This window comes from Falco biarmicus, chromosome 1 (assembly GCF_023638135.1).
Source record: "Falco biarmicus isolate bFalBia1 chromosome 1, bFalBia1.pri, whole genome shotgun sequence".
NCBI lineage: Eukaryota > Metazoa > Chordata > Aves > Falconiformes > Falconidae > Falco > Falco biarmicus.
The window spans coordinates 9,451,834-9,477,484 of NC_079288.1; the positions used below are offsets into that span (position 1 = coordinate 9,451,834).

The 25,651-nt window shown below is 49.2% G+C and overlaps 1 protein-coding gene across 1 annotated transcript in view; it reads left to right on the forward strand.

Annotated features, from left to right (window-relative positions):
- The window catches only part of DNAH9 (dynein axonemal heavy chain 9), a 186,292-nt gene that overhangs the window by 22,376 nt on the left and 138,265 nt on the right, over positions 1-25,651 (forward strand). Inside the window, exons 15-31 of the mRNA XM_056342836.1 lie at positions 825-960; positions 2,019-2,215; positions 2,311-2,735; positions 4,377-4,599; positions 6,868-7,034; positions 7,412-8,282; positions 10,171-10,301; positions 11,387-11,513; positions 14,354-14,506; positions 15,496-15,621; positions 16,300-16,539; positions 17,600-17,760; positions 18,845-19,001; positions 19,830-19,934; positions 23,009-23,166; positions 23,484-23,622; positions 25,325-25,612. Of these exons, the coding sequence (XP_056198811.1) occupies positions 825-960; positions 2,019-2,215; positions 2,311-2,735; positions 4,377-4,599; positions 6,868-7,034; positions 7,412-8,282; positions 10,171-10,301; positions 11,387-11,513; positions 14,354-14,506; positions 15,496-15,621; positions 16,300-16,539; positions 17,600-17,760; positions 18,845-19,001; positions 19,830-19,934; positions 23,009-23,166; positions 23,484-23,622; positions 25,325-25,612 (3,804 nt within the window). The remainder of the gene's footprint in view (positions 1-824; positions 961-2,018; positions 2,216-2,310; positions 2,736-4,376; positions 4,600-6,867; positions 7,035-7,411; positions 8,283-10,170; positions 10,302-11,386; positions 11,514-14,353; positions 14,507-15,495; positions 15,622-16,299; positions 16,540-17,599; positions 17,761-18,844; positions 19,002-19,829; positions 19,935-23,008; positions 23,167-23,483; positions 23,623-25,324; positions 25,613-25,651) is intronic.

The following is a 25,651-nucleotide window of genomic DNA, read 5'->3' on the forward strand; positions in this document are numbered from 1 at the left end:
CTCACTGCAAGCTGGACCTTCTGGTTTTTGAGACTGTGCCTGTGTTGGGAGCCCCTGGCAGGCTTAGGAGAAGGAACGCTCAGAGGGCGTAACAAGGCAGGGGACAGGAGCACAGTGGAGCCTGGGAGGTGCTGGGAGCAGGTACGCATCATGGCCATGTGAGGATGGAGAGAGGAAACCCAGGAAGGGCGAGTCCCTGCCGTGACCCAGAAAACTCTGAATTTTCTGTCTGGGAGCTTACCTGGAAGAAGGGAACACAATGAGCTAAGAAGTTGTTAGCCAACCCTTTGTCTTCTGATTCCAATCATTATCTGTTTTACATGGTTTATTGAAAAACCATTCTTGATTTTAGAAGTTCTCTGGTCTTGAGATGACCATTTGTAGGGCAGAGGTGTAAGCAATCCACCCCGACAGCCTCATCGACTCAAGGTAATATTATATAGGCCACTAGGGCTGGGTCTTCATGAGTTGGGCTGAGCCTTGGAGACCCCTGGGTGCTCCCTGCCCCAGGTGTGCAAAGCAGCCTCAAGCCCTGTGGCATTAGAGAAGAGGGAGGAGAACATGTTGCAGAGCTGCTAAGCCTCTGTTGCACTCCATTTTTACCTTGAAATTATTTTGAGTTCTTTTAGGTGACAAAGCAGCCCTCAACAGAAGGAGCAAACCGTGGCCATGTCATTAGGAGCAACACCTGCCTGTCTGGTTTCCCATCCTTCCATGAGGCTGGTACCCATGTGCTCACTGGCCCCAGTCCTTAGCTGTGGGCAGTGCTCTTGTAAGGCAGACTCAGCCCTGCTGTATTTGAAGGCATCTTCTTTTTCTTCCAGGAAAACCAGAGTCTCTTACTTGCAGACGCTGGGTCTGATATCTGGAAAGCCTATGTGGATTACGTGGATGAGATAGTCCTGGATGGATTCTTCACTGCCATTGAGTGCTCGCTCAAGTACCTCCTGGAAAACACAGGTGACTTGTGGTTCCTCTCCTCTGGTTGTGATAGCTTCAGTCTCACCAAAGGGAGGGTTCTGGTTTGCGCTTTCCCTTATACCTGGAGTTGCTTTCTTCCTGGCTTTCTGCTCTGCCTCTTACAAAGTTTACAAGTGCTGGGGCAGCCTCCAGGTGGGTGGGTGGGTGACTCCATCCCCCAGTCGCTGGAGCAAAGCATTACTTGGGGGTAAAGATAGATACACCATTTGCGTAGATTAATGGATAGAGAAAATTGAGGTGTCATCCCAAGTCTTTGCTTGGGCATCAGCCATCTCCTGCCTTCCCATGCACAAAGCATCAAGGTCACACAATCTTTCATTTGTGGAGAGTGTCAAGAGCCAGTTCTGCTGATGAAAGGCATGAAAAAAGCCCTCAAGCCCCGAGCATTTGTCCTGTGAAGAGGTGAGGTGGATTCAGGAATCACTAAATCGGACCTCCTGCCTAAGGTCAACCGTGGAGGTTCACTCAGTCTGCTGAGAGCAGCTTGTGTCCAGCTGAAGCACATCTCCAGGAACACTTCCCTTCTGGGTGTGGAGACACGCTCAGATGGAGAATTGCATCCAGTTCTTCAACAGCTTGTTAGAAACATGCACATAACTTCACATTTGCATTTGGTTTCAGTTTCCAGTTGCTGGGATTTTTTCATGCCTTTCTCCACTAAAGAGCCTCTTGGTTCCTGTTGTTTTTCCCCTGGGCAAGTACCTATGTGCTGTAACCGTTCAGGTCTCAGGCTGCCTTTTGATTAGCTAAAGAGCCTGGTCTCTTTAAAGTTTTCGTTTGCACTTTTTCCAGTCCTTAAATCACTTGTGTCTCATCTGCTCTCCAGTATCTCCTGTGAGTACCAGAACATCAGCTAGTTGCCAACATCTCCTCCATGTCACGTGCAGACCTGGACCCAGAGAGGGGGTGTCTGTGATCACACCTGCCTGGTGTCCCTGTGGGGCATGTGTGCATCTTGTGGAAGGATGTTAGTGGTGGCTCAAGATCACTTTTCTCCCCTTGAGAATGATCCTGGCATCTCTTTTCTTCCCTACCAGATCCCAAGGCAGGGCTCGCTCCCCTGTTTGAGGTGCAGCTGGATTTGGTGATCCCAGATTTGATTTTTCATCCCTCCTTGGACCCTGGCACGAACGATGGCTTCTATGACATAGTGGAAAGTCTTATAAATGACATCTACTCTATCTCGTCGCTGGTGCCCAGGCTGGCCGAGCACAGCGGCTTCCTCCACTACCAGGTCTGTGGCTGTGGTGCTCCCTGGTGCTGTGTGGCAGTGAGGAGGTACCGCGCTGCTCCTGCATCACTGCGCTCTCCTCTCCTCTTCTCTGCTAGGCTGACATGGAGGACATGGCTGACTTGGCTGACATGCGCCATGAACTGATGGGACGTGTGCAGGCTGTGATGGCAGCATGCTGCGATTACCGCAGTGCCTTTGACCACTATTCCTACCTCTATGGGGATGACAGAAAGGAGTTCTGTCGCCAGTTTCTCCTCTACGGGCACATCCTCACTGCTGCAGAAATTGAGGCCCATGCAGAGGATGGGGTCCCTGAGACGCCTCCCACGCTGCAGCAGTTCAAAGAGCAGATAGACTCCTATGAGAAGATCTACGAGGAGGTGAATCGCATCGAGCCCGTCAGGATCTTCCACAGCTGGATGAAGGTCGATGCTCGGCCTTTCAAGGCATCCTTGCTGAACGTGATTAAACGGTGGAGCTTGGTGTTCAAGCAGCATCTCGTGGACCACGTCACGCACAGGTAAAAGCTGTTCCTGCCTCCTCTCCGCAGGCCCTGTGCTGACCAAAGGGGGTTTTGCTTGTCTTGGGTGGGCTTCATCGTTTCACACTGATAACCACCAGGCTAATACAGGAGCAGGAGAAGGGGACCTGTACTTTCTGATGCCACCTCTGTCACATCCCCTATATCTTCCACCCCCTGGTCTCTGCTGGGAACTGGAACGACTGAGTGTGTGATGTGGAAGCAGTTATATGGACTTGGGACCATTGGCATCCCACGAGCCAGCGCTCCTGGCACTTGCTGCATGGTGGTAGATAGGACGTCTGTTTGTCCATTCATCCTCATCCAACTAATCTAATCTCTGCTAGGGCTCTGTGCTTACTTTGTTGAATTTGATATAAGCCATCAGTAAAGCTGCGTTAATGCCATGAGGTACTTGCTGTATTTCTAAATGCATTTCTCTTTTGAATGCACTCTGTGAAAAAAGTAATTCAGGTTGCCTGCTATGAGCAGTCGTGGGGAGGTAGTTTCAAGGTTATAAAAAAGGAGGAGTTTTGGATGTAAGTTTTGAATTAGCATGTGTTCCCCGCTCTGCGTAGCTGCTCAGTCGCCAGGTCTGTGCAGGACGATGCATCAGGTGATATATTTGAGTAGTTGCAACTGAAGGATGTCATAGGTCTTGGATGCTTTCAGATATTTGTAGCAGTGAAAGGCTGCTGCTTGTGGTGGTTGATATCATCTCATGTTCTTTTCAACACCATAATTCTGTTAGATAATTTATGTGCAAAGTGGTTTTTGTGTAGCTTGGCATGGGCATTTAGGAGTTCTTATTGAGTCCCTGACTCAGCAGTTTAGTCTTTATTAGGTGAAGTATTTAAGGATGCATTTTGGTCCAGCAGCGTCCACAGAATTTAAGTGGGCACTTAAAAGTAAGCGTTTCAAGAAGAGGAGAATGGCTGTGCTGGAAAGGAGCAGAGACCCAGGAGCTCATTATGCCTCTGCTGACAGTGCCCAGTTGCTGGGGAGATTAAGAACAGGGTAAGCAGGCAGAGAAACTCCTCTTGTCAACAAATACTCCTCTTGTCTCTAACTGTTTATAGCTCAAGGACTTTGAGAGACAGGGTTTGTGCCTTTGTATTTAAATACCTGAATGGATTTCTTTTTTTCTCCCACAAATGTTTGGTTGCTTTTCTGAACTGCTGTGAATTTTTGTCTGCATCCTCCTGCAGCAGGGAGTTACCTGTGAAATGAGGCAGTGTGTGAAGAAGAATCTGTTTGGTGTAGCTTTGCAACCTGCCGGGTCCATTTGGGGATCTTGAATTCTTGCATTGGAAGAGATGAGATGAAAACTGTCATTGCAAACTCACTCTCTCCAGACCACTCCTGAGCTCAGAGGTCTCCATTATACTCCCTCTCACGTATCTTTGCTCCAACCTGAGAAGTCCCAACCTATTTGTCTGTTCCTTGTGGGAATCTGCCACATCAGTGGATCCTTCTGAGCGTGAACCGTGGTTCTGATGGGCTCAGCACATTGCCATGCACTGGACAGAGTTAGCCAGGCTTTTTCCTGGTCCGTGCCATCCAGCTGCCTGGCATAAGGCTGGTAATTATTGCAATAGGAACTGCTCTCATTTTGTGCTTTCCTGCTTTTGCGTTGCACAGCTTGGCTGACCTTGACGAGTTCATCAAAACTGCTGATAAAGGTCTGAGCAAAAAGGTTGAAAAAGGTGATTATGATGGCTTGGTGGAGATCATGGGCCATCTCCTGGCCGTTAAGGAAAGGCTCAGTGCCACTGATGCCATGTTTGAGCCCCTGAAGCAAACCATCGAACTGCTGAAGACGTATGAGCAGCAGCTGCCGGAGGAGGTCTATAAGCAAATGGAGGTGGGTGAAAATTTGTGGTGGACACGCCAGTTTGTTGAGTAGCAGATGTCAAAGAGACTGTGAGCTCAGAGTGTTGCAGGAACATTTAAGACCCTGTTCCCTGTCATTAGAGGGCCTCAGTGGATAGTATTTTGCTATTGCGGGATGTGCCTTAATAGCTCTAAATTTTGGAGTTATATTGAGATTTTTCTTTTAAAGCAGCGATTAAGCCTTTTGTTATGTATGAAAAACATAGAATTGCCTGCTCCAACTCCCAGCGATTACTCTTGAAAAAAATTAATGCATTTTCAAATACATCTGTTAATTAGGTTGAATTATAATTATTTTTAAATAAGCTAGTTCTTGGCAACCGTGGAGATGGGAAGGATAATGTTGGCAGAGGAGTTGCCTTCTCACAGGATTTCAGTCCTCCACTGGGTCTGTAACACTGAGTTTGCTTGACCCAGAGGACATCACTGAGAGTGGTTACGAAAGTACTTTGGCACCTTTCCACATCTGGGTCTGATGAATCAGTTTTCTTTTGGGAATATCTTTCCTTTCTGGAAAGGGGACCATGAGATGGAGGTTAGAAAAGACTGTGAGGTGCCCAGCCGGCCTTGGGAAATGGGAGACAAGCACTGGCAACAGGCAAGATGTTACAGTGGAGAAGCATGTGGCTACGTGCTGATGGTCACCCTATAGCCATGGGTGCTGCAGGCAGAGGCATCTGTGCAGGACACAATGGTTAAAAGCAGGAGCTTTTGGAAAGATGTTCCTGCCGTGTGCAGCAAAGGCTGCAGTTTTCTGCTGCAGGCTTGGATGGGAGCTGAGTGGGGTTTGGCAGTTGTCTGGTCTTCTGCTTGTGCAGTTGTGATCCTTAGGTTCCTATAGACTCCCTGAAAACAGGAGAGCTGCGTTATGTGGATGCTCTGGACTGAAGCTGTTGCAGCAGCCAACATAACCCATGGTGCTGTGGGGAGCCTGGCTCTGCTGGTTCCTCTGCCTGAGAGCTGCTTCTCTGGTGCCTGTTGCACAAGTATATTTGAACAACTGATTTGTTTTTCCCATAGAAGAAATGAGAGATTTGTGCGAGCCATTCAGATGCAGGAAGTAACAAAACAGTTTCGTTCTTTCTGGCAAGCGACAGCAACACATAGTTGAATGATTCATTCATTCCTGTATACAGCGGGAAACCCAGAAATCAGCTCCCCTAGGTGCTGCCTCCTCCGTGGCTGTGGGGATGGGTGGGCAGGAGCTGGTAGCTTGTATGAGAAGGACAAGGAAGCAGCTTCAGGTGTGCCCTGCTGTGGTCATGGGTAGTGACTTCTATTGAGACTGGGATATCAAGTGCCAGAAAGAGACCCCTCAGGAGGGACTGACCCCGCTCCGCTGCCTCAGAGCTGCTTCCAGGTTATTTCCCTTCTTTCTGTAGTGTTGGTGGGTCTGTATTAGTCTCTTCAAATATGTGAAGTGGGACAAAAAGAAACCCAAAGACTTTCCTGTGAGCTTGCGCAGTACGTGGGGAAGTGGGCTTCCCAAGGGCAGAGCACTGGGACTCGAGGACAGCAGAGCCCTTGGCTGGTGTCGGTGTGTGGGCTGAAGATATGGCCTGAGAAGCCTAGTGAGGAGAAATAAAATCCCTTTCTGAAGAAAATCCCGGGTACGGGGGGTGCATTGTCAGCAGTGCTGTGCACTTGCAGCTTGGGTGCAGCCCTGGGAAAGAAACTAGTCTTATTTACTACTAATATTACATACACAATCTGGAGGTATTTGCCCCAGAGAGCTGGCTAGAAGTCCTTCTGGTATAACATCTTCTGCTCTAAGAGCTGCCAGGAAATTTCCCAGGCTGTGTTTCTTAAATAGCTCTGGGAAGCTGGGTGATCCAATGAGCTCGCAGCCGCAGCCCATCCTCCTGCCTTCAGCCTCTCCCAGCAGGTGCTGGGTCCCGCTGGGCTTGGTGGTGGGATCCTTGTTCTCTCTTGAGCATGGAACCACCCTGAGAGCCCAGGGTCTAGTCTGGAACCCTTCTTCTGAAGTTACAGGATATGTGGTTACAATCAGAGCTGTCAGTTATAAGGTCTCAGTCTCCATTAGTTTTCAAAATTGTGACTAACTGGTAAATTTTACTCCAAATTGTGTGCTTAGCCTTTGCATCACAAGAAAACTTCCTTACAGTTTTAGACATGGAATCTGTTGCTTTTCCTGTTCTGTGATTATCCATAAACAGATCGGACACATCTTATATTGAATAGCAAATACTGCCTACCAGCATTTAAATTTTGCTTGCAGGAGCTGCCAGAAAAATGGAACAATATAAAGAAGCTGGCGATAGCTGTGAAGCAGCATGTGGCTCCTCTGCAGGCGAACGAAATGACAGTTGTGCGCAGGAGCTGTGCAGCGTTTGATGTTGAGCAGCACAGATTCAGAGAGCGATTTCGGAAAGAAGCACCATTCAGGTAGGGGCAAATTATAGCATCAGAGAAGCCCTGTGGAAAAAATAAAAAAATAAAAAATTGTGGGATCATCTCTGAGTGTCCTGAGGACGTATGCTTGAGCCCTTGCGTATGTTTCCTACCTTCTCACAGTGCTGTGTCTGTTACACCCGGGGTGTTTTGTCCCTGGGAACGCTGTCCAGTGTTAGCAAGAAATTGAATCTAGATGCTGAGCGCACAATGTCGCTTTAAGGTGGCGTCGGTAGTGCCACGTGGCTGTACCATCAATGTGTACTATAGGCATTTCAGCTCTGCTTTGTCTCTTAGAAGCACTGTTCGTTTTATGTTTTCTTTAGAAGTTGTTACAGTATTGCTTATGAAAAATAAATGTTTCTTTCTAGGTTTGACACAGAAAAACCTTATCAACTGCTGGATGCAAAGCACAGTGAGATTAAACAAATGGAGTCAGCCATGACCTCGATTTATGAATCGGCTGGTCTGTTTGAAGTCATGGTGCCAGATTATAAACAACTGAAGCAGTGCAGAAAGGAGCTGTGTCTTCTCAAAGAGCTCTGGGATATGATCTCTCTCGTGAACACTAGCCTTGATGACTGGCAGACCACCAAATGGGTGGATATCAATGTGGAAAACATGGATCTAGAGTGTAAAAACTTTGCAAGGGAGATTCGGAATTTGGATAAGGAAATGAGGTCATGGGATGCTTTCACCGGGCTGGACAGCAAGGTGAAGAACATGCTGACAGCCCTGAAAGCTGTGGCAGAACTTCAAAATCCTGCCATTAGAGAAAGACACTGGAATCAACTGATGCAGATGACGGGTGTGAAGTTTGTGATGGACTCTGACACCACGCTGGCTGACCTTCTGAAGCTCAACCTACATAACTTTGAGGATGAGGTTCGTGGCATTGTGGACAAGGCAGTGCGAGAAATGAGTATGGAGAAAGTCCTGAAGGAGCTAAAAATGACTTGGAGCACCATGGAGTTTCAATACGAGCCTCACCCCCGGACAAACATCCTATTGCTGAAGTCAGATGAGGAACTCATTGAAACTTTAGAAGACAACCAGGTGCAGCTGCAGAATTTAATGACATCCAAGTATATTGCTTTCTTCTTGGAGGAAGTGTCTGCATGGCAGAGGAAGCTGTCTGCTGCGGACTCTGTCATTTCTCTCTGGTTCGAAGTGCAGCATACATGGTCTCACTTGGAGAGCATATTCATAGGCTCAGAAGACATACGGGCACAGCTTCCCGAGGTATGAAACCCCGTGTCCTATTCTTCCTGTTTGGGAAGTGTTGAAGAGCCTTCATTATACGAAACAGGGTTGTCTGTAATGCCATGTTCCCCAAAGCAGGGCTTTCCTCCTACTGCCGTGCTTCTTTGGAGGCTCCCGTAGTGCTATAATAGTTTCCCTAGTGCTGCCCCAGGATGTTTTTGTACTGTAGATTGTGCCTGAGCCATGCCGAGAAGCTGATTTTCTCCCCTCCACCACTGCACAGCAAATACAGAGCTCCGGGAGACTGAGAGCAAGGCTGCTGGCTTCTCTCAGTGCTGCAGGCATGTTCCCTTTGTCCTCAGAGGGGAGAGGACTGGGATAATGACTCGGACATTGCAAATTGTCAAACCAGAGCTGGACCAGGCAGCTTTGGCAGCATCCCCTTCCCTACCTTCTGTGCCAGGGCAGGGAGGGGGCAACTGTTCCCCCACTCCTGCTTTGGCAAATGGCGCAGAGTTGTCACTGGTGACCTCCTCGGGGGTGTCTTCGTGTCCAGCTTCCAGTCTTATGCCAGATTCCCTTGACTGTTAGAAAAATCTTCCCTGCTGGACCACTCGCAGCTGTGCTGAGGAACCTCAACTGTAGTTGACTGTGCCACTGCTGTCCCCATCCACGTGCAGCGGCACTGCCGGGGCACTGACACCCAAGGCAGGGGGTGCACAGCCCGTGACACCCACACAGTATGCCACCCTGTCTCCATCCCTTCGTTCTGGTCTGCTTGGACTATTCCTCCCTCTGCTTTGGAGAGTGCTGGGCACACCTTGCTTACTGGGCAGTTCATGCAGGTGCCGATAACCAGTGCCCTGAAGGCTGTACCATGCGCCAGCAAGCTGTTAATGTCCGACAGCTATCTAATGGCGTGCATGAAATTGCATCATGATTTAAATCAGCACCCTACTGGGCAGCTGTCTGCATCTCAATACCCGTCTGGCAGGTGGCACAAATCAGCAGCCTCTTCCCTTCCCTAGAAGAAAGGATTCATCCTGTCTCAAAGGATGAATCAAAGCCTCTGGGGGCTGACCCTGCTCAGGAGGTACCCAGGGCTGGGAGAGGATGTGCTGCAGGGCATGGGGCGTGCGTCTGGCACTGGCTGCTGGCCAGTGTGCAGGGAGGGCTGAACCCTCCAGCCAGAGCCTGGCTACCAGGGCTGAACACAAGTTACTGTGGATGTGTTACCAGGAAAGCATGGAGCACTTTTATTTGGTGCCCTGGCTCACCCAGGAGGCCTGGGAAGAAGGGAGGAGCAGGGGCATCTTGAACGTTACTTTGCTTATTCTATACTATTTAGCTCCAAAAATTCAGGGTTTCCCTGTTAGGTGCAGAGCATAACAGTCAGTGTGGTCCTCTGCTGCTGGTGTGGGGTTTCCACGGCTGTACTCAGGTGAGGAAGGACTTTCCTCTGCACATGTCATCATGCCCATCTCGAGGACAGGCACTGCGATTCCTCTGCTGTAGTCAGAGGGGGAGAATGAGCTCAGTAGCCTTTCCCCCATATTGGAGCATCTCCTGCTGCTGTGGCCAGGGAAACTTGGTATTTCATCTGGACACAGGAGGGGAAGATCGACAAGGAGATATTCAAAGGGGAATTAAATCCCATGAAAATGGTCCTAGGCATTGGCTTCTGCATGGATCACTTTATCCACAACCCCTTTGGGCTACAGTGACAAGAAAGCAAGTGCGTCGTTGGAGACTTGTTTCAGGCACGTGTGTGGAAGAGCCATTCTGGGAGGGTGGGGAGGTCCCTCTGTGCTCTGGGCAGGAGGCTCTCTGCAAAGAGTCTCCCCTCAGGCCAAGGACAGCACCCAGAACCTGGGCTCTTGGCACAAAAATCAGTGGGTGTGGACGTGTCCTTTGTTTTGCTTTTTAGGACTCTAAGCGCTTTGAAGGGATCGATGTGGATTTTAAAGAACTGGCCTACGAAACTCAGAAAACCCCAAATGTAGTTGAGGCCACCAATAAACCGGGTCTCTCCCAACAACTGGAGGACATTCAAAGTAGGTAGGTAGAACTTACTAGACTGGGATCAACTCTCGTATGTTTTGTTTAACCTGTGTTCCAAGGCTTTCTTCCTAGGCTGTGCATTCTTTGCATTCTGATCTTTCTTGAGTCTTTTTACTTGTGATCCGTCACCCTGAAGCCCCCAGAGCGGAGTCTGGCTTTGTGTGTGTGCCAACTCCCATCCTGAATATTCATTTGCACACACACAAAGCCAGGCGTTCAGCTGGTTTTAATAACACGTGGCCTTACTCCCACCCCAAACACAACATCTTACCTATCTGTTTAGCAGTTCAGGCAGGGAGATCTGTAGCAGAGCTGAGCCCATGTTCTTTAATTTACAAAATTATCTCTGTGTGTATACCCTTGCCACATGGTATAACGAGATTCCCTGAGAAAGACCTTGGTGTCCTGAGATGGATCTACTTCTCGCTTAATGTATGAGCTATTCTACCTGGAACACACTTCAGAGTTAATAGGTGTTGTCAGTAATAACTATCCATTTAAAAATTTTATTTTTTATTCACATAAGGCCAGTGGTACTCGTAGAGGACTAGCTGCATGTTATTTATGAACTTTGTAAGCTCAGCAGCAGCTTAGTGTGTAAACACGGAACGACTCATTTTAGATCGGAGCAAACAAGTTTCCTTTCAGGCTTTGCAATCACAAAAAGCTGAGTAGGTTTGAATCAGACTTTAAAATGTGGTTCATTAGAATAAAAGCAGTAATGGAAACTTCCATCCCAGTGTGAAATTACCTGTGGCAGTTAAGAGCTTGTCTAAAAGGGTAGGTCAGACTGTAAACCCTTTCTAGCCTCTTCTTTCACTGGTGTTTCTGCTTTTTTATGAGGCTTCTCTGACTCTTAGGCTGTTTGACCCTTGAGAGCAGAGAGATCTGTGAGTACTATGTGCTTTGTTGATCTGTTTGGAAAATGCTGCAGGGGACCAGCCTACAGGCTCAGCTTGTGCCTGGCATTTCCCCATGGTAGGGAATCAAGAATCTGCCTGATAACCCAAACTGTAGCATGAAACGTGAAAGGGTATTTGCCCATCTGTCCTGGGCTCTGCTTATCTGCTTTTCCTCCCCAGGCTGTCCCTGTGTGAGAAGGCTTTGGCTGAATATTTAGACATGAAGAGGCTGGCCTTTCCCAGATTTTACTTCATTTCTTCTGCAGATTTATTGGATATTCTTTCCAATGGCACCAATCCACATCTGGTAAGCAAGCCCTGCTGTACTGTATCACCTTTGCATTTTCCAGCTGTCAGTAATGTCACAGTGGAAGATGCTGTCTTGGGACTCTTCTATCGTATCCTTTCTTGAGTGCTTTTTCTCCCACCCTCTTGGATTAACAATAATTCTTTCACAGCTGGTCTTCATCTGTCATCTTTGAAAGGCAGCATGTGCACTGCACATTGTCTGATCTAACCCTGGTGATGCTTGCAGGTAGTTCTGAAAGCGTTGCACAGAGTAGAGCTATGCTTTCGATGCCATGAAAACAGTGGTTTAGTTTCTGCTGGGCTACAGTGCGGTTGGAGGAAACCATCTTTCTTGATGACCTTGGCCAAAACTTATTGCTGACCTTGGATCCCCAGCCTGGCTTGCCACCAAACTGCATCTGCCATTGAAAGAGCCACAGACTGGTCACTCAAGGGTGGAAGTGCTGGCAACTGATGGCTTGGAGAGGTCCCCCTTTTTAGGCAGAAGAAACATTTGCTAGTCAGCCCCTTCTTCCTTTCCCTGTGCAACGGCCTTTGGGATGCCCTGATTATAGCAGGAGAGAAGGACACAATCTGAAAGGGATGAGACACTGGTGGGCAGGCAGTGGCTATGGTCACAGCAAGTCTTGGGCCACCCACCCACCACGCAGCTTGGGGGCCAGGCTGGCCATCTGACCTGTGCACTGGCCTTCGGTGCCATCTGGCTGAGGAGGCTCCGCTTCTCTGGGCTGGGGTTTCTGGGGATGGTGCCTGAATGCCAAGTGTGGGGAAATCGTTCCAGATGTACCATTCCTCTGGTTGACGTGGGTGGATTGCTGGATTATCCTGTGGAGTACCTTGTAGTAACCTTCCTGTTCTAGGGAATGGCTTTGCTGTGCTCTTCTCCCCGTTCCCCAGAGGAGCACAGACATCTCCCATCCCCCAGCACACAGAGCTCACAGGATTTGGTCCTGCAGCTGTTTTTCCACACAGAGCACAGCACCATTAGGGTTGATGATTAGTGCTACAGGAGTTGTTGGGAAACCCTGCCCACTGTGCCTGGCAACGCTGTGACCTGGCTGGCCTTGATTGGGATGCATCATTTATCTGGGGGTTGGTGTATAAAACCAATCAAAATGTTCACAGCAAACAGAGACTGGATAAGGAATGAACTCCTCCTTTCAGCAGTGAGTAATCTCACCTTCTTCAAGCTTTTCATTATTTTCAGCATTCATGTGCGCACATGAATGGAGCAGGCTTGTGCACCGTTTGGAGATGCTGCTGTTTGCCACTAACCTTTAACGCTGCTTGTACCTGTTTCTGCTGCTGGGTGATTTCAGCCCGCAGAGTATCATTAATACGTAGTTGATTGATATTTAAAATGGAGAGAAAAAAACCCACAGCAAGCAAAGAAAAGATACTGCTTTGAAATGCTGCATGAAGTAAGGCACAATTCCTGGCATTTTCTGTTATTCAAAACTATTTGCAGTAAAATCAAAGTAAATGTCAAGTAGGATCATACATGGATACACTCTCAGCCTTTCCACTGTAGTTTCAAAGTCTGATAATTCCTAAAGGAGGATTAAACGCACAATGATATTATCCTCTTGAACTGGATATTGAACTTGTGCAGATTCAGATGTATCTGGTGCTCTGGTGGCAGGATTGCAGACGTGCTGGAGTACACCCAAAGTCCTGCAGACTGGCTGGACACTGGGGATTTGTGAGCAGAAACTTCTAGATGTAACAAAAAGCTTCTCTGGTTTACATAAGCATATCTCATTTCAAATCTTATGTGGCGGGGAGCTGGGTGCCCATTGCTTCTCAGACATACTTAGCACCTTCCAGGATTTGGCCCTGCTTGAATGTGCGTAAGACTACTGAGGTATGTCCACCTGCCAGACAGCTTGTAAGGAGGAGCGCTGTAATCCTTTGGGAGTCAGTGAGTAAGAATTAAATGGACAAGTCCACCCACCTTTCTCTGAAAGCATCAGAGCACCAGGTGTCACGGGCTGTTCTCCTTCCCCTGTCTCTGGCTGTCATTGAGAGAGGCAGCTCCTGTCTGGGACAGCTTTGTGAGCTGACCCTTGCAGCGGGAACATCAGCCCTGGGAGAAGCCCAGGCGTGACACACACGGTGATTTAGTTGTGTGTTATATAGTGATCTAGAAGAAGCGTTGGTGACCTGCTCAGCTCCCAGCAGGCAGGCGCTGATGTTTAAACCCTGCAGCAGTGACACTAGCATCTCCCTGTTAGCTTTTCAAACTCAGCTGGGTGTGAACAGCACAGGACTGAATTATTCTTTTCCTTCTGGAAGAGTGCTTTTGGTCAAGATGGGGATTTTGTAGGTCTGGGTTGTGAGCTGTTTATCATGGGTCTTAGGCAGAAATAAAGGTCTTCCTCCTCCATGGAGGAAAATTCAGGACTTTTCATTGACATAAAATTGAGTTTTAGTAGTGAAAAACCAGAAATGTTCATAGTGAAGGAGGCTCCACAATCTGCTGAGAATAGGATGAGATGGAGCCATGGCTAGAGACCTCTCATAGCTACAAGCAGGGAAATCAGGGCTAGGAGGTCATGCAATGTTTGAGTGCTTTCTGTGCTTTTGCCCTGCATGGGAGATTTCCCAATGGGGAAATATGATTTATTAAGGCATGTCTGTTTTCTAAATCATGTAGAATTATTAGGAGAAAATGCAAGAGGCTTGTGTTGGTGGTGTCCTGGCCCTGTAGGAAGATGTGGTGCTACAGAGATGTCCAAGATTGTGCTCTGTGAACATGATTGTGCCTGTGACATGTATGGTGGTCTCTATTCTGCTTCTCCTGTCTCAGTTGCTTTATTTGTACAATTCCTTTTGCAGGTGCAGCGCCATCTTTCCAAACTCTTTGACAACTTGGCCAAGATGAAATTCCAGCTGGACTCTGAGCAAAAGGCAACCAAGGTTGGCCTGGGAATGTACAGTAAAGAGGAGGAATACGTCAGCTTCAGTGAACCCTGTGACTGCAGTGGGCAGGTGAGAGGGAAGAACTGTCCAGTGGAGTCTGCTCCCCTGCCCCTTGCATGGGCATCTTTTGCCAAGACATCGTAGACCTTCGCTACTCTTCCTTTATGTATGAGAAAAGCTGGAAGCGGCGGTGTGTAATTTAATTCCTCCTTACACCACAGTTCTTGGCCTCACTCTAGACAGCAGGACTGTCACTAAGGTGGGGCATAGGTGCCACAGTCCACAGGGAGAAAAAGGGCCATGGCCTTTCTCTAACTAGGTTTATTTGAAATTTTCAGAGTTTTTGAAGGTTAGTCTTGCAGCTTGTTACAAATAACCTCAGTAAGAGAGGGGATGCAGATTGAAAATAGACTAAGCTATTCCATAGCGCCTCTGCGTGCATATCTTTTAAAACAGAAGGCTTTTCTTCCTGTTTTCCAAATCTTCTTTCTTTCCTAGGATGAGTTAAAGTACAAAATCTAAGAATCAAACTACCGCTCAGCTTGTCTGTCCCTGTAGTTGCACCTTTCTCCGTGGGCTATTGTAAGAAGCGAAGGTACCCAACAGCAGCTACTGAGCTCCCCAGTGACGGAGCTTGCTTCATTTAAACTATATTCTTGGTGAGGGCTTTGCCCGTGAAATACTAAATTCAGCAGGAATTGTGTTCCCAAGTTCAGCAGCAGCTTTCTCCTGCTGCTGACAGATTGTGCCCAAGTCCCATGAGTGATTCTGTCATGGCCTGGAGGTGGAATGCACCAAACTAAATTACGCATCGGTGGAGTTCATTTTGTTTTCTCCTGTAGCTGGAGTTCAAGAATGATCTGCCTTGTATTCGTGGTGTCTGGAAATAGATGCTCATCCTGCAGTGCCAGAATTGGCTAAATCCACCCAGTACAGAGGAGGCTGAGAGGCTCGTTTAACTTGGGAGCTCAGATGCTTGTCCCATTCCCTATCTTCACTAATTACCAAAGGCACTTAAGAAGAGCAAATGTGTTACTGTGATTTCATCTGCTCTCCAGGTTGAGATCTGGCTGAACCGCGTACTAGACAGCATGAGGGCTACTGTGAGAGACGAGATGACAGAAGCCGTCATGGCTTATGAGGAGAAACCGAGGGAACAGTGGCTCTTTGACTACCCTGCCCAGGTATCTGCTGCTGCTTCCCATCTCCATTCCGGCTGGCAGGTGGAAAGGCAGCGCATGCGTGGCTTCCCCTTCAGTCCTGCCCTTCCCTTCTCTGGTGGCCTCGAGCTCTGGATGAGGATGTTTCTGGCCTCTGCTGTGCTGTCCAGGAGGGAGGAAGGATGAATTGTCTTTTATTTTGGTGATCTCCTGATGGAGTCTTCAGGCTGAGCTCATTGCTTTGGTTAGGGCTCCAGGGAGGATTTGGTCTTGGCTGGGTTACAGAGCGCGGGGGCTTTGGCAGTGCCTGTTGCACCCTGGGTGTCACGGGACATCTGTACACCCAGAACGAGAGGTATAGTGGGATAGCAGGGGTGAAGCTGAAGGAGGAAAAAAGAGCCCCTCAGAAGCATCTCTGACAGCTTCGTGGTCTCCAGCTCTTCCCCCTCTGCTGTGTCAGGCATGTGAAAGGTGCTGATTTACTAATAAGCAGCTGCTAAGTATGTCTAGCACTGATATGGTGTTTTAAATGAATGTCACGGGGCAGATCCATGTTGTCCTGACTGCTGTGACTGCTGTATGAAAAAATACTTAATTTCATGTCATGGATACTTCATCCTTGATCTCCCTGTGGATCAGACACTCTTGAACGTAAGGAAGCTCTGGTGCTTTCCCTGATACTGAGCCAGCCTCTTTCCCCAGGTGGCTCTTTGCTGCACCCAGATCTGGTGGACAACTGAGGTTGGGATTGCCTTCGCCAGGGTGGAGGAAGGCTACGAGAATGCGATGAAGGAATATCACAAGAAGCAAGTGACCCAGCTGAACACCCTTGTTACCATGCTGATTGGGCAGCTCTCCAAGGGCGACAGGCAGAAAATCATGACCATATGTACCATCGACGTGCACGCTCGGGATGTGGTGGCAAAGATGATAGCACAGAAGGTTTGTGTTTGCAGCTCAGCATGGCCCTGTGTTGGGTGTTGGAGAAGGGGTTACAGGAGTGGTAGACCAACCACAGGCCATGCAGATCACTGCCTGTCTCGGTGGGAGACACGCGGCTGAATTCACTTCTGCACACTTTGCAGTAAGGAGGCAGAAAGCTGCCGTAAGGCTGCGTTGCCATTCTGGATCATGGTCCTGCAACACCGCGGGGCTACTTGTACTTGCTGCGTTCACATCAGAAGTCAGGGGGTGGCCCTGGGTCTTGTTGCCAAGGCATGTGCTCGTGGGTGATGACGTTGTGCTGGGAGGCTGCTGGATGCAGTCTCAGTTACATCTTCAGAAAATAAGAAAATGCATTTGGGCTTTCCTTTTAAAGCCTCCTTGGTCTGGTGTGGGGCCACAGGGACCCCCTTTGGACTCCCTTCTGTACACCTCTTCCACACCAGACCCCTGTCCTTGATGCCCTGTCAAGTGTCCAGCCCTAGGGATGGGTGGGAAGGTGCCCTGAGTGTGCTTGGTTGTGCTTCGCCCTCATCTGTGTCCCCTCGGAGGCAGCCAGGCTGCTCGCAGGGTTTCTGGCTTCAACGCCCCGCTGGGTTAGGTGGTGCCTTGCCTGGGTTGTGGTGAAGCAGTCCACCTGCTGGGCCTGCCACTGGGCATGCAGAGCATGCTGGCCATGGCCATCCTTGTCCCCCTGTCCCCAGCCTGTTTGCCTGCTGCTGTGTGTGACCCCTTCCCTGTCTAGTCAGCCTCTGCTCCTTCTCCTCCGCTGTTTGGATTATAAAAGCCTCTTCACAGCTTCTTAAAGCTCCTCTTCAGGAGTCTTTTTGTGCTGCACTTTGGTCCTCACTTTTTTCTCTCCCACCGTGGTGGTTACTAATTTGGTTCTTGCCCTCTACTGATGGGAGGTGGGGAGGTGACGTTTCTCGCCACATTGCAGGGAGGTTCCCTTCCTACAGCCACCTGCCTTTGGAGTGAGGACCAGTCTGTCCCTGATGCAGACTTCATTGCAGTCACCATCCCTGGCCTTCCCGTGATGGTGCTTGTGGGTGTGTTGCAGGTGGACAGTGCCCAGGCGTTCACTTGGCTGTCACAGCTCCGGCACAGATGGTCGGATGAGGAACGTCACTGCTTTGCCAACATCTGTGATGCTCAGTTCCTGTACTCCTACGAATACCTTGGCAATACCCCTCGGCTTGTGATCACTCCACTGACCGACAGGTAGGTCCCTGGGAAACACCATCATAGCTGGGCTTTGCCACACAGTTAGAGAAAGAGCTGCCAAGCAAAGATGGATTTAGTTTGGACACCTGTATCCCTCTTGTTCTTGCTCTGTGTCCCAGCAATCTGGTGGCTGAGCTCTATCTGTCACCTGGTTTGTGATTTGATGGTGTTACCCTCTGGGGTACCTGTGCCTCGGATCCCAGGGTGGGATTCAGCTCACAGGTTAAGGTGCTCGCTTGCTGGTGTCTGCCTGCGCACAAGCTGTCTGCACCCTATAGAGCTGGTGAGTCTAGAAAAATCCTGTCCTGAAGTAGACATCTACCACTTGGTTCAGTGGTCTCAATGGAGACACCTGGGGTGACTTGAGATGCTGTGTTGTCCCTGCTGGCTTCCAGCTGCCAATTCAGAAGCATGCAAGTCTCCTGTGGATCTCTTGTCACATCTTTCCATGCTATGTGACATTTCAGTAGCCAGGAGAATCTTGGGTGGCTCTAGTCAGCTGAGCCAAGTCCCTGTTCTTTATCAGGTTTTGTTGGCCATATTGACTACAGCTCTGTGGCTTGTGGGTGGCTATACTCCTTGCATATGTGGGCACCTCCCTGGGCATCATCAACATGACAGAGAAGCTTTGGGGCTTGCTGCAGCGCTGAGTGGCATCAGTCACAGTCCACCTGAGCAGGTTTCAGTTAGTGATAGAGAATGGGATCCTTTGGGCTGAAAAGCAGTGGGAAGCAAGAGGGGGGGTCTTTCAGAAAAGCCAGCCTTTTCTCATACTGTCTGGGACATGCCCAATATCAATGAGTGGTATGAGGATCCAAAGAAAGCACAACCTGGATGTGAGGAGGTTGGGCAGACCTTGGTGGAAGATGGGTGTCTCTTAGAAAAAGCACAGCTGGGCAGAGGTGGTAATTAACACCCAAGAGGACCTTCAGCTTTGGCATGCACCCTGCTCATGTACATCTTTCCAGAAGAAAGGTTCTCCCCAGTGCCTTGCCCTAGTGCCATTTCTCTGCAGCCCAAGTGACCTGTCGGACCAGGTCTCACTTTTTCCTTTTTCTTCCTTCGTCTTGCACTGGGGAAGATGTTACATCACCCTGACCCAATCACTGCACCTGACCATGAGTGGAGCACCAGCGGGCCCCGCAGGCACTGGCAAGACTGAGACTACGAAAGATTTGGGACGAGCCCTGGGCATCATGGTGTATGTGTTTAACTGTTCCGAGCAGATGGACTACAAGGTACTACTCCCCCCTCAGCTGCAGTGCCATCACGTGGGGATGGAAACACTCAGGGCCTGATGAAACCTGAAGGATGAGAGCAATCCAGCTGAGATCCTCTGGTCCATCACCTCTCCTCAAATCCCTGCTAAGTTCCTTCCTGCCAAACACCTTTTTCTCCTCCGCCCTTTTCTTCTCTAAGACTTGTGCAAGGCTCTTCAGGAGGCGGAGACCCAAACTGTGCTCTCTGCCTCCTTACGCCTTTCTCTTCCCTTCTGGAGTTAATTCCGTGTGGAATGCTTCAAAACTTTTGGCCTGTTCAGTTGAGACAGAGGCTGATACTTCGACCCTGGCAGGTTTTGTTTGGCATGCTTGCCGGCTGGCAGGCCCTGGCACGAGAAGAGACCCGTCCTGGTTTTCTCAGGATCCTCTCCCAGAATAAAGCCAGAACAGGCTGAAGTTTCAGCTGTGGCAGAGCACTGAATCGTTAAGCTGAGCCTTGCTCTGCCAGTCTGGCACAGTGCAGTGCTTTTGGTAGCCTGGGATCATATTTTATTCAGCTTATGGGCTCTCCCAGGAAGCGGAGCCATCAGTAATTCAGCACAGGTGACCTTTAAATGAAAGTAGTGCACAGATATATCGAGAAAGTGCAATTAGCAGATCAAGTGGCAAACTGTGCAGAGCTATAAATATTATAATTGAGTTGTGCCTGCTGTTTCCATGCACTTTTCTAAATACCCACAATAGACTGTAAATTCCTATAAATAAACGGGCTGGGAAATAAAATCCATTTTTTGCTGGAGTTGATTCCATTTGTGATTTCACCCTTGTAATTCTTTTTTTTTCCAGTCTTGTGGGAATATTTACAAAGGCCTTTCCCAGACGGGAGCCTGGGGCTGTTTTGATGAATTTAACAGGATCTCAGTTGAGGTCCTTTCTGTGGTCGCCGTACAGGTAAGTGGAGAAACGCTTGTGAATAAATACAAACAAGGCAGAGCCGTGCTGCAGGCTTTGGAGTAAGGGTAAATATGGAAAGTGCATGGTGCTGCTTTCAGTTCCATGTGTAGGCAGGTGAGGGATTATATCCCTAGATTAATCACATGAATACCACAGTGCTGACAAAATGTAGCAGTGATGTGCTGCAAACATTTCTGTCACTTCTTTTCTTCCCCCAGTTACAGCATTTGTATTGAGGCAATTATTTATAGCATCTCTTCCCGGATCAGTAAACACCATGGGTTTGTACCTGTTCCTCCTGGGGATGACACTGATGTCATTAATACACCGTGAGATAATTGCAGGGTATCATTTTAGGGAGGAGCTGCCTTGATGGATGGTGACTCAGCCTGCCATGGAGGGAGTCACCGTCAGGGAGGGGAAGGGGGGTGTTTGGGGCAGGTTCATGGCCCGCTGGACTTTTGGGGGTTACTTATTGCCTCCAGTCAGGCACAGGTTGTGTGTCCTATTCAACAAATAGGAATACATTCAAGATGAATTTTCTTAATGCTTAACCTGTCACCGAGACACTGCAGTGTTCTTTCCTCCTTTCCCTTTTCATACGGCTGTAGATTTAATTCTGGGGTCTGTAATGAGAGCTCTGTGAACTGGCTTTGGTGGGTGTTCCTGGCTGTGTGGCATCATTCCCCGGAGGAATGCATGCAGCCCTGCAGGCGCAGTGCGGTGTTTGGTGTCAGCTGGGTGACACTTTGTAACTGGAACCTGTGGCAGATCTGCAGCCCTTGCTTGTGTGCCTGCCTAGGGTATCCTGGCAGCGTGGGATTAAAGCTAGGAGAGAGCTCTTTGGGCTGTGTCCAGCTCTGTGTAGGTCTTTTCCCTGTAGAAAGATTGCTCGTCTCCTCCGTAGTTTAACCGTTCGGTGCATTTTATTGGCGAGTCCTGTGTGAATCTCAGCCACAGTCCTTGGGGAGGGGCTGGAAGGGACCCTGCCCTCCCCACCGTGCTAGAGAGTCCTTTTCTCTTGTGCTTATACATAATCTGGCACTTTGCCGCCTCCTTCGCTGCTTCTTACTGGCTCATGGGGAAATCTGGCCGGGTTTTACAGAGAAGGAGGGATCGCAGGAGGAGAACGCTCCGCTCTGTACCCTGCCTGGTGGGTGGTGAGGGGCAGCCAGGGCAAGTGCAGCGGGTGTGAATCCCTCCTGGCAGGGGCTGAAATCTGGGGCAGCCCGGGCATAACCACAGGGCAGCAGGATGGAGGCAGTCCCTGCTACTGCTTCTGGCCCTTGCTTTGAAGGAGAGCTGTGTCGGGGTGTTGTCCAGATGCTAAATCTCATCGGTATCCTCTGAAAATGCCAGATACATCCAGCTCCTGGGGGAGTTCGAGCAGAGGGAGGGTACACAACTGCATTGTCCAGATGGAGACAGCTCTGACATGGGCAGAACTGAAAGTTTTTGAGCCTTGGGGGACTTCAGTGCTGAAAATTGAGGTGCTGAAGTATCTAAGTTCTTCTGGACCCAAGTGTCAGCTGAGTGCAGGTTTTAAGATCCTATAGTCTGACTGAGATGCTGCATTCTTTCTAGAACCCCTTTTGGATTTGGTATTGCAGAAAGAAAGATCTAGAGCCCCTAAGTTTCTACACTTTTGTAAATGTTTCAGGCAAAGATGTTGTTCTGAACCCCTCCATGAACTCCTCACTCTTCTCATCTCTCTTTCACTCATAATTGGTACCTTACGTTATATCCCAAAGAAGCCCCAGGCAGGTACAGGGGTTTATGTATCGTTCCCTCTCAATTTCTCTTCCATCAGGTTCTAGTTTAAAGTTGTCATTGAAAAAAGTTTTTGAGGATCTTAAAATAAAAAGGGAAGCTGAACAAAAGAAGCCCAGAGATGACTCAACTGCTAATGATTCCCTCGCTCCTGGCTGGAGCGCGGCATCTGAAGAAAGCAGCACGGCTGTCATTCCATCATCATGTCTCCTGGCTGCTATTAGGAGTGTAACCATGGTGATGTTTAATTGGCTGTCTTAGTCATGCAGCTAATGTCGATATGGTTCCTTCCAGAGCAAAATTCGATTAATTGCTTAACTTTAAGATGGCAAACAGCAGTAAGGTTAGAGTAGTGAATATAGAGAGATTTCTCCCTCACTCAAGTGCTGTTTGCAAGAAGAGGCTCTAGCTTTAATAAACTTGCTCTCCTTGGAAGGTGTGAAATGAGAACAACAAAGCTGCAATCAGGCAAATATAAAAGACAATGCAATATTAGTGAGTGAAGCTGTCAGGGGAGGTTTTAGACCTTCTGCTGTAAGTTTTTGTGGTTTTGTCATTTTGGTGTTAAACTAAGCATCTGATGTCTCAAAATCTTTAAAAGCAATATCAAGTGATCAGCTTGCAATTGAGCTGAGGGCAAGTTCACTGGGAAATGCTGCTCCTTTTCTGGGCCTGCTCAAGGAACAGGGCTGGGGCTGTCACGAAGAGCAGCAGTGTGTGGGGAGATATGAGGGTGAGTGGAGGGAGTCAGGGGCCAGTACTGTGTGGGGCTCTTGGGGCTGCATTTGGGTGCTGGTTGTGTTGTGGATGCCTGGGGAACCCTGCATCCTATCCCAGGTGTCTGGTCTCCTGCTAGGCTGGGAAAGAGGTGATTTAGGCTTTGGTGGTGTTCTTGCTGTGAGGTGTGTTGAAAGGTGTCCCACAGGTGATGTCAGAAGCTAAGGTGAGATGCAAACAGCTTTGGAAGTGTTTCTTTCTGAGCTGCTCTTCGTCACCCGTGTCCATCATTGTCTTACGGGGAGATGGAGTGAATTCTTGCCACTCCTCTGCACTTTGCCTGTCCTGTCTTTTCAGCTCTCTTTTCAGCCTTGTCAGAGTTTGCTTGTGATGGGAGACTGATATTTATTGCCACACAGATTTACTCCAAACAGTGTAGAGAGCTTAGTGTGGTCAGTAAAAAAAAAAACAAAACAGCAATAAGCCCCAGTCATCATGGGGCCAAGCGCAAGGAGGGCAGCACTGCTGGCTGGTGTGTTTTTCGTAGCTGAACACCAATGCTGTAACACTGTCTTTCTTCCTAGGTGAAAAGTGTGCAGGATGCAATACGAGAAAAGAAGAAATCCTTCAATTTTCTTGGAGAAGACATTAATTTAGTTCCCTCAGTAGGCATTTTCATTACCATGAACCCTGGTTATGCAGGGCGAACCGAGCTACCTGAGAATCTAAAAGCTCTCTTCAGGTGAGTCCAGGTCATGGCTCGTGACCTGTGTCGCAAGTCTGGCAGAAGTTGCCTTTTGGAACATCCAGGCTTGACTTCATTTCCTGGGGGAATTCCCTTGCACTGGGGATTAGCAGATAGTTTCAGTGTTGTGCAACAAGCCTGGGTCTGGGAAGGCACTGGCAGGGCGAAGGAGCAATGTCCCTGGCAATGGGAAAGGCAGCATGTGACCTGGCTCACTGGAGGAGACCTGGAAGACAAAGCTGCAAACCCACTGCCTCTAGGACCTGTAGTCAAGAAATATTTGTTCTGCAATCCTTTCCTGCCTGTCTTTTCAGGCCATGTGCGATGGTTGTGCCAGACTTTGAGCTGATCTGTGAGATCATGTTGGTGGCCGAGGGGTTCATCGAGGCCCGAGCGTTAGCCAGGAAGTTCATTGCTCTGTACCGGCTCTGCAGAGAGCTCCTGTCCCAGCAGGTGAGCCCGCTTCTGTGGCTGCAGGGTGCAGCAACCCAGCGTCAGGCTGGGTGGGAGATGCCTGTTCCTGTGGCTGGAGGGTGCAGTGACCCACTGGGAGATGCCCGCTCCTGTGGCTGGAGGGTGCAGCGACCCACTGGGAGATGCCCGCTCCTGTGGCTGGAGGGTGCAGTGACCCACTGGGAGATGCCCGCTCCTGTGGCTGGAGGGTGCAGTGACCCACTGGGAGATGCCTGCTTCTGTGGCTGGAGGGTGCAGCGACCCACTGGGAGATGCCTGCTTCTGTGGCTGGAGGGTGCAGTGACCCACTGGGAGATGCCCGCTTCTGTGGCTGGAGGGTGCAGTGACCCACTGGGAGATGCCCGCTTCTGTGGCTGGAGGGTGCAGTGACCCACTGGGAGATGCCCGCTTCTGTGGCTGGAGGGTGCAGTGACCCACTGGGAGATGCCCGCTCCTGTGGCTGGAGGGTGCAAGTGACACCTGTTGATCTCCAACATCAGCAGGAATGTGGCACGCTGCCACTCACCTCTGTGGCTAAAGCTTCAAAGCTTTTCTTTAATGACCGCGTTTGTGCTAGCTGCTGAGAGAAGACAAGGTTTGTGATCATCAGTGATGAAATTGTCAAACGGCTTTACTGGAGGACCTGCAGGGACAAAAGCACTTGACTGGCTGTGTTAATGGGAGAGGTTTTTCAACGGGCTTAAATGACAGCATGTTTGGGGTAGTATTCAGTGACTCTTTGCTTTCTAGTCTCTTGGTTCCTATTGATTCCCCTGCCTGCAAGGGGTTTAATGTCTGCCCTTCTCTGAGCTCAGCCTAAGAGTTCCCTGCCGTGTCAGGTGTTGGCTAAGTAGGGTCACTTCCAGTGCAAAGCTTTAATTAATCGGTTTTTTCCTTGTCAACATTTACATAGATCAAAGCTGAGTCCAGAGAAGAGTTCAATCAGGACTCCAGGTGAAAACCCTGATGCTGGCTGTGCCAGCGTGAGGCTGGGCAGGATGTGCCTTGTCACAGAAACTCTGTGCTGTGTCTTGGAGGTCTTGGTGGAAGCTGTGGCCTCGCACACAAAGCGGTTAGCTGTTGAGCTGTGCTCTGAGGGGTCTTAACAGAGCAGGAATATAAAGAGTGTCTTGTTGGCTTGAGAGTTCCTCTCATGCCCCTTTGTGATTGTTCATCAGCAGTGTCCTTACTGGCCTCTGCTTGGCGGACTGCCTCTGGGGCCAGACATGCCTGGTAATCTTGTGATGGGCAGGATGAAGAGGTGGCTATGTGGGGCATCGTAACAGACTAACATCCTTCACCTTGGTAACTCCTGCAGACCCAGGGGTCTGGCTGGCCTTGCTTTAGCTGCTTCATGATTTAGGTGAAAAAAAATTGCTCAGGTCTCTGGGGTGCAAGTCCTACGGCTGTCTTACTGCCAACTCTGAGCCCACATGGTGTTATGAACAGCTGAATTGTGTGACTCTTTAGTATTGTCCCTGATGGGCATTTCACCTACTGAAATGGAAATCGGGTAACTCAGCCTGATGGAGGTCTTGGCCACAATGCCAGTAACAGGTTTGGATGTATTTCCATTGCTGACCTTTCTGGCAGTTTGGAGCTGCTAGTTCATACATGGTGACGTACTATCTAAGCATAAATTCATCCCTCCTCTTTTTGTGTTTCTTTTTTTTTTTTTTTTCTCCTTTCCTTCCCCGTGTAGGATCACTATGACTGGGGCTTGCGTGCAATCAAGTCAGTGCTAGTTGTTGCTGGCTCCCTCAAGCGAGATGACCCAGAGCGACCTGAAGACCAGGTTCTGATGCGCTCGCTTCGTGACTTTAACATCCCCAAGATTGTGACTGATGATGTGCCGGTGTTTATGGGGCTGATTGGAGATCTTTTCCCTGCACTGGATGTGCCTCGGAAGCATGACCTGAATTTTGAGTCATTTGTGAGGCAGGCTGTGCTAGACCTCCGGCTGCAGGCTGAGGACAACTTTGTGCTCAAAGTAAGATCATGAGATCTGCTGTATCTGCACCACCATCAA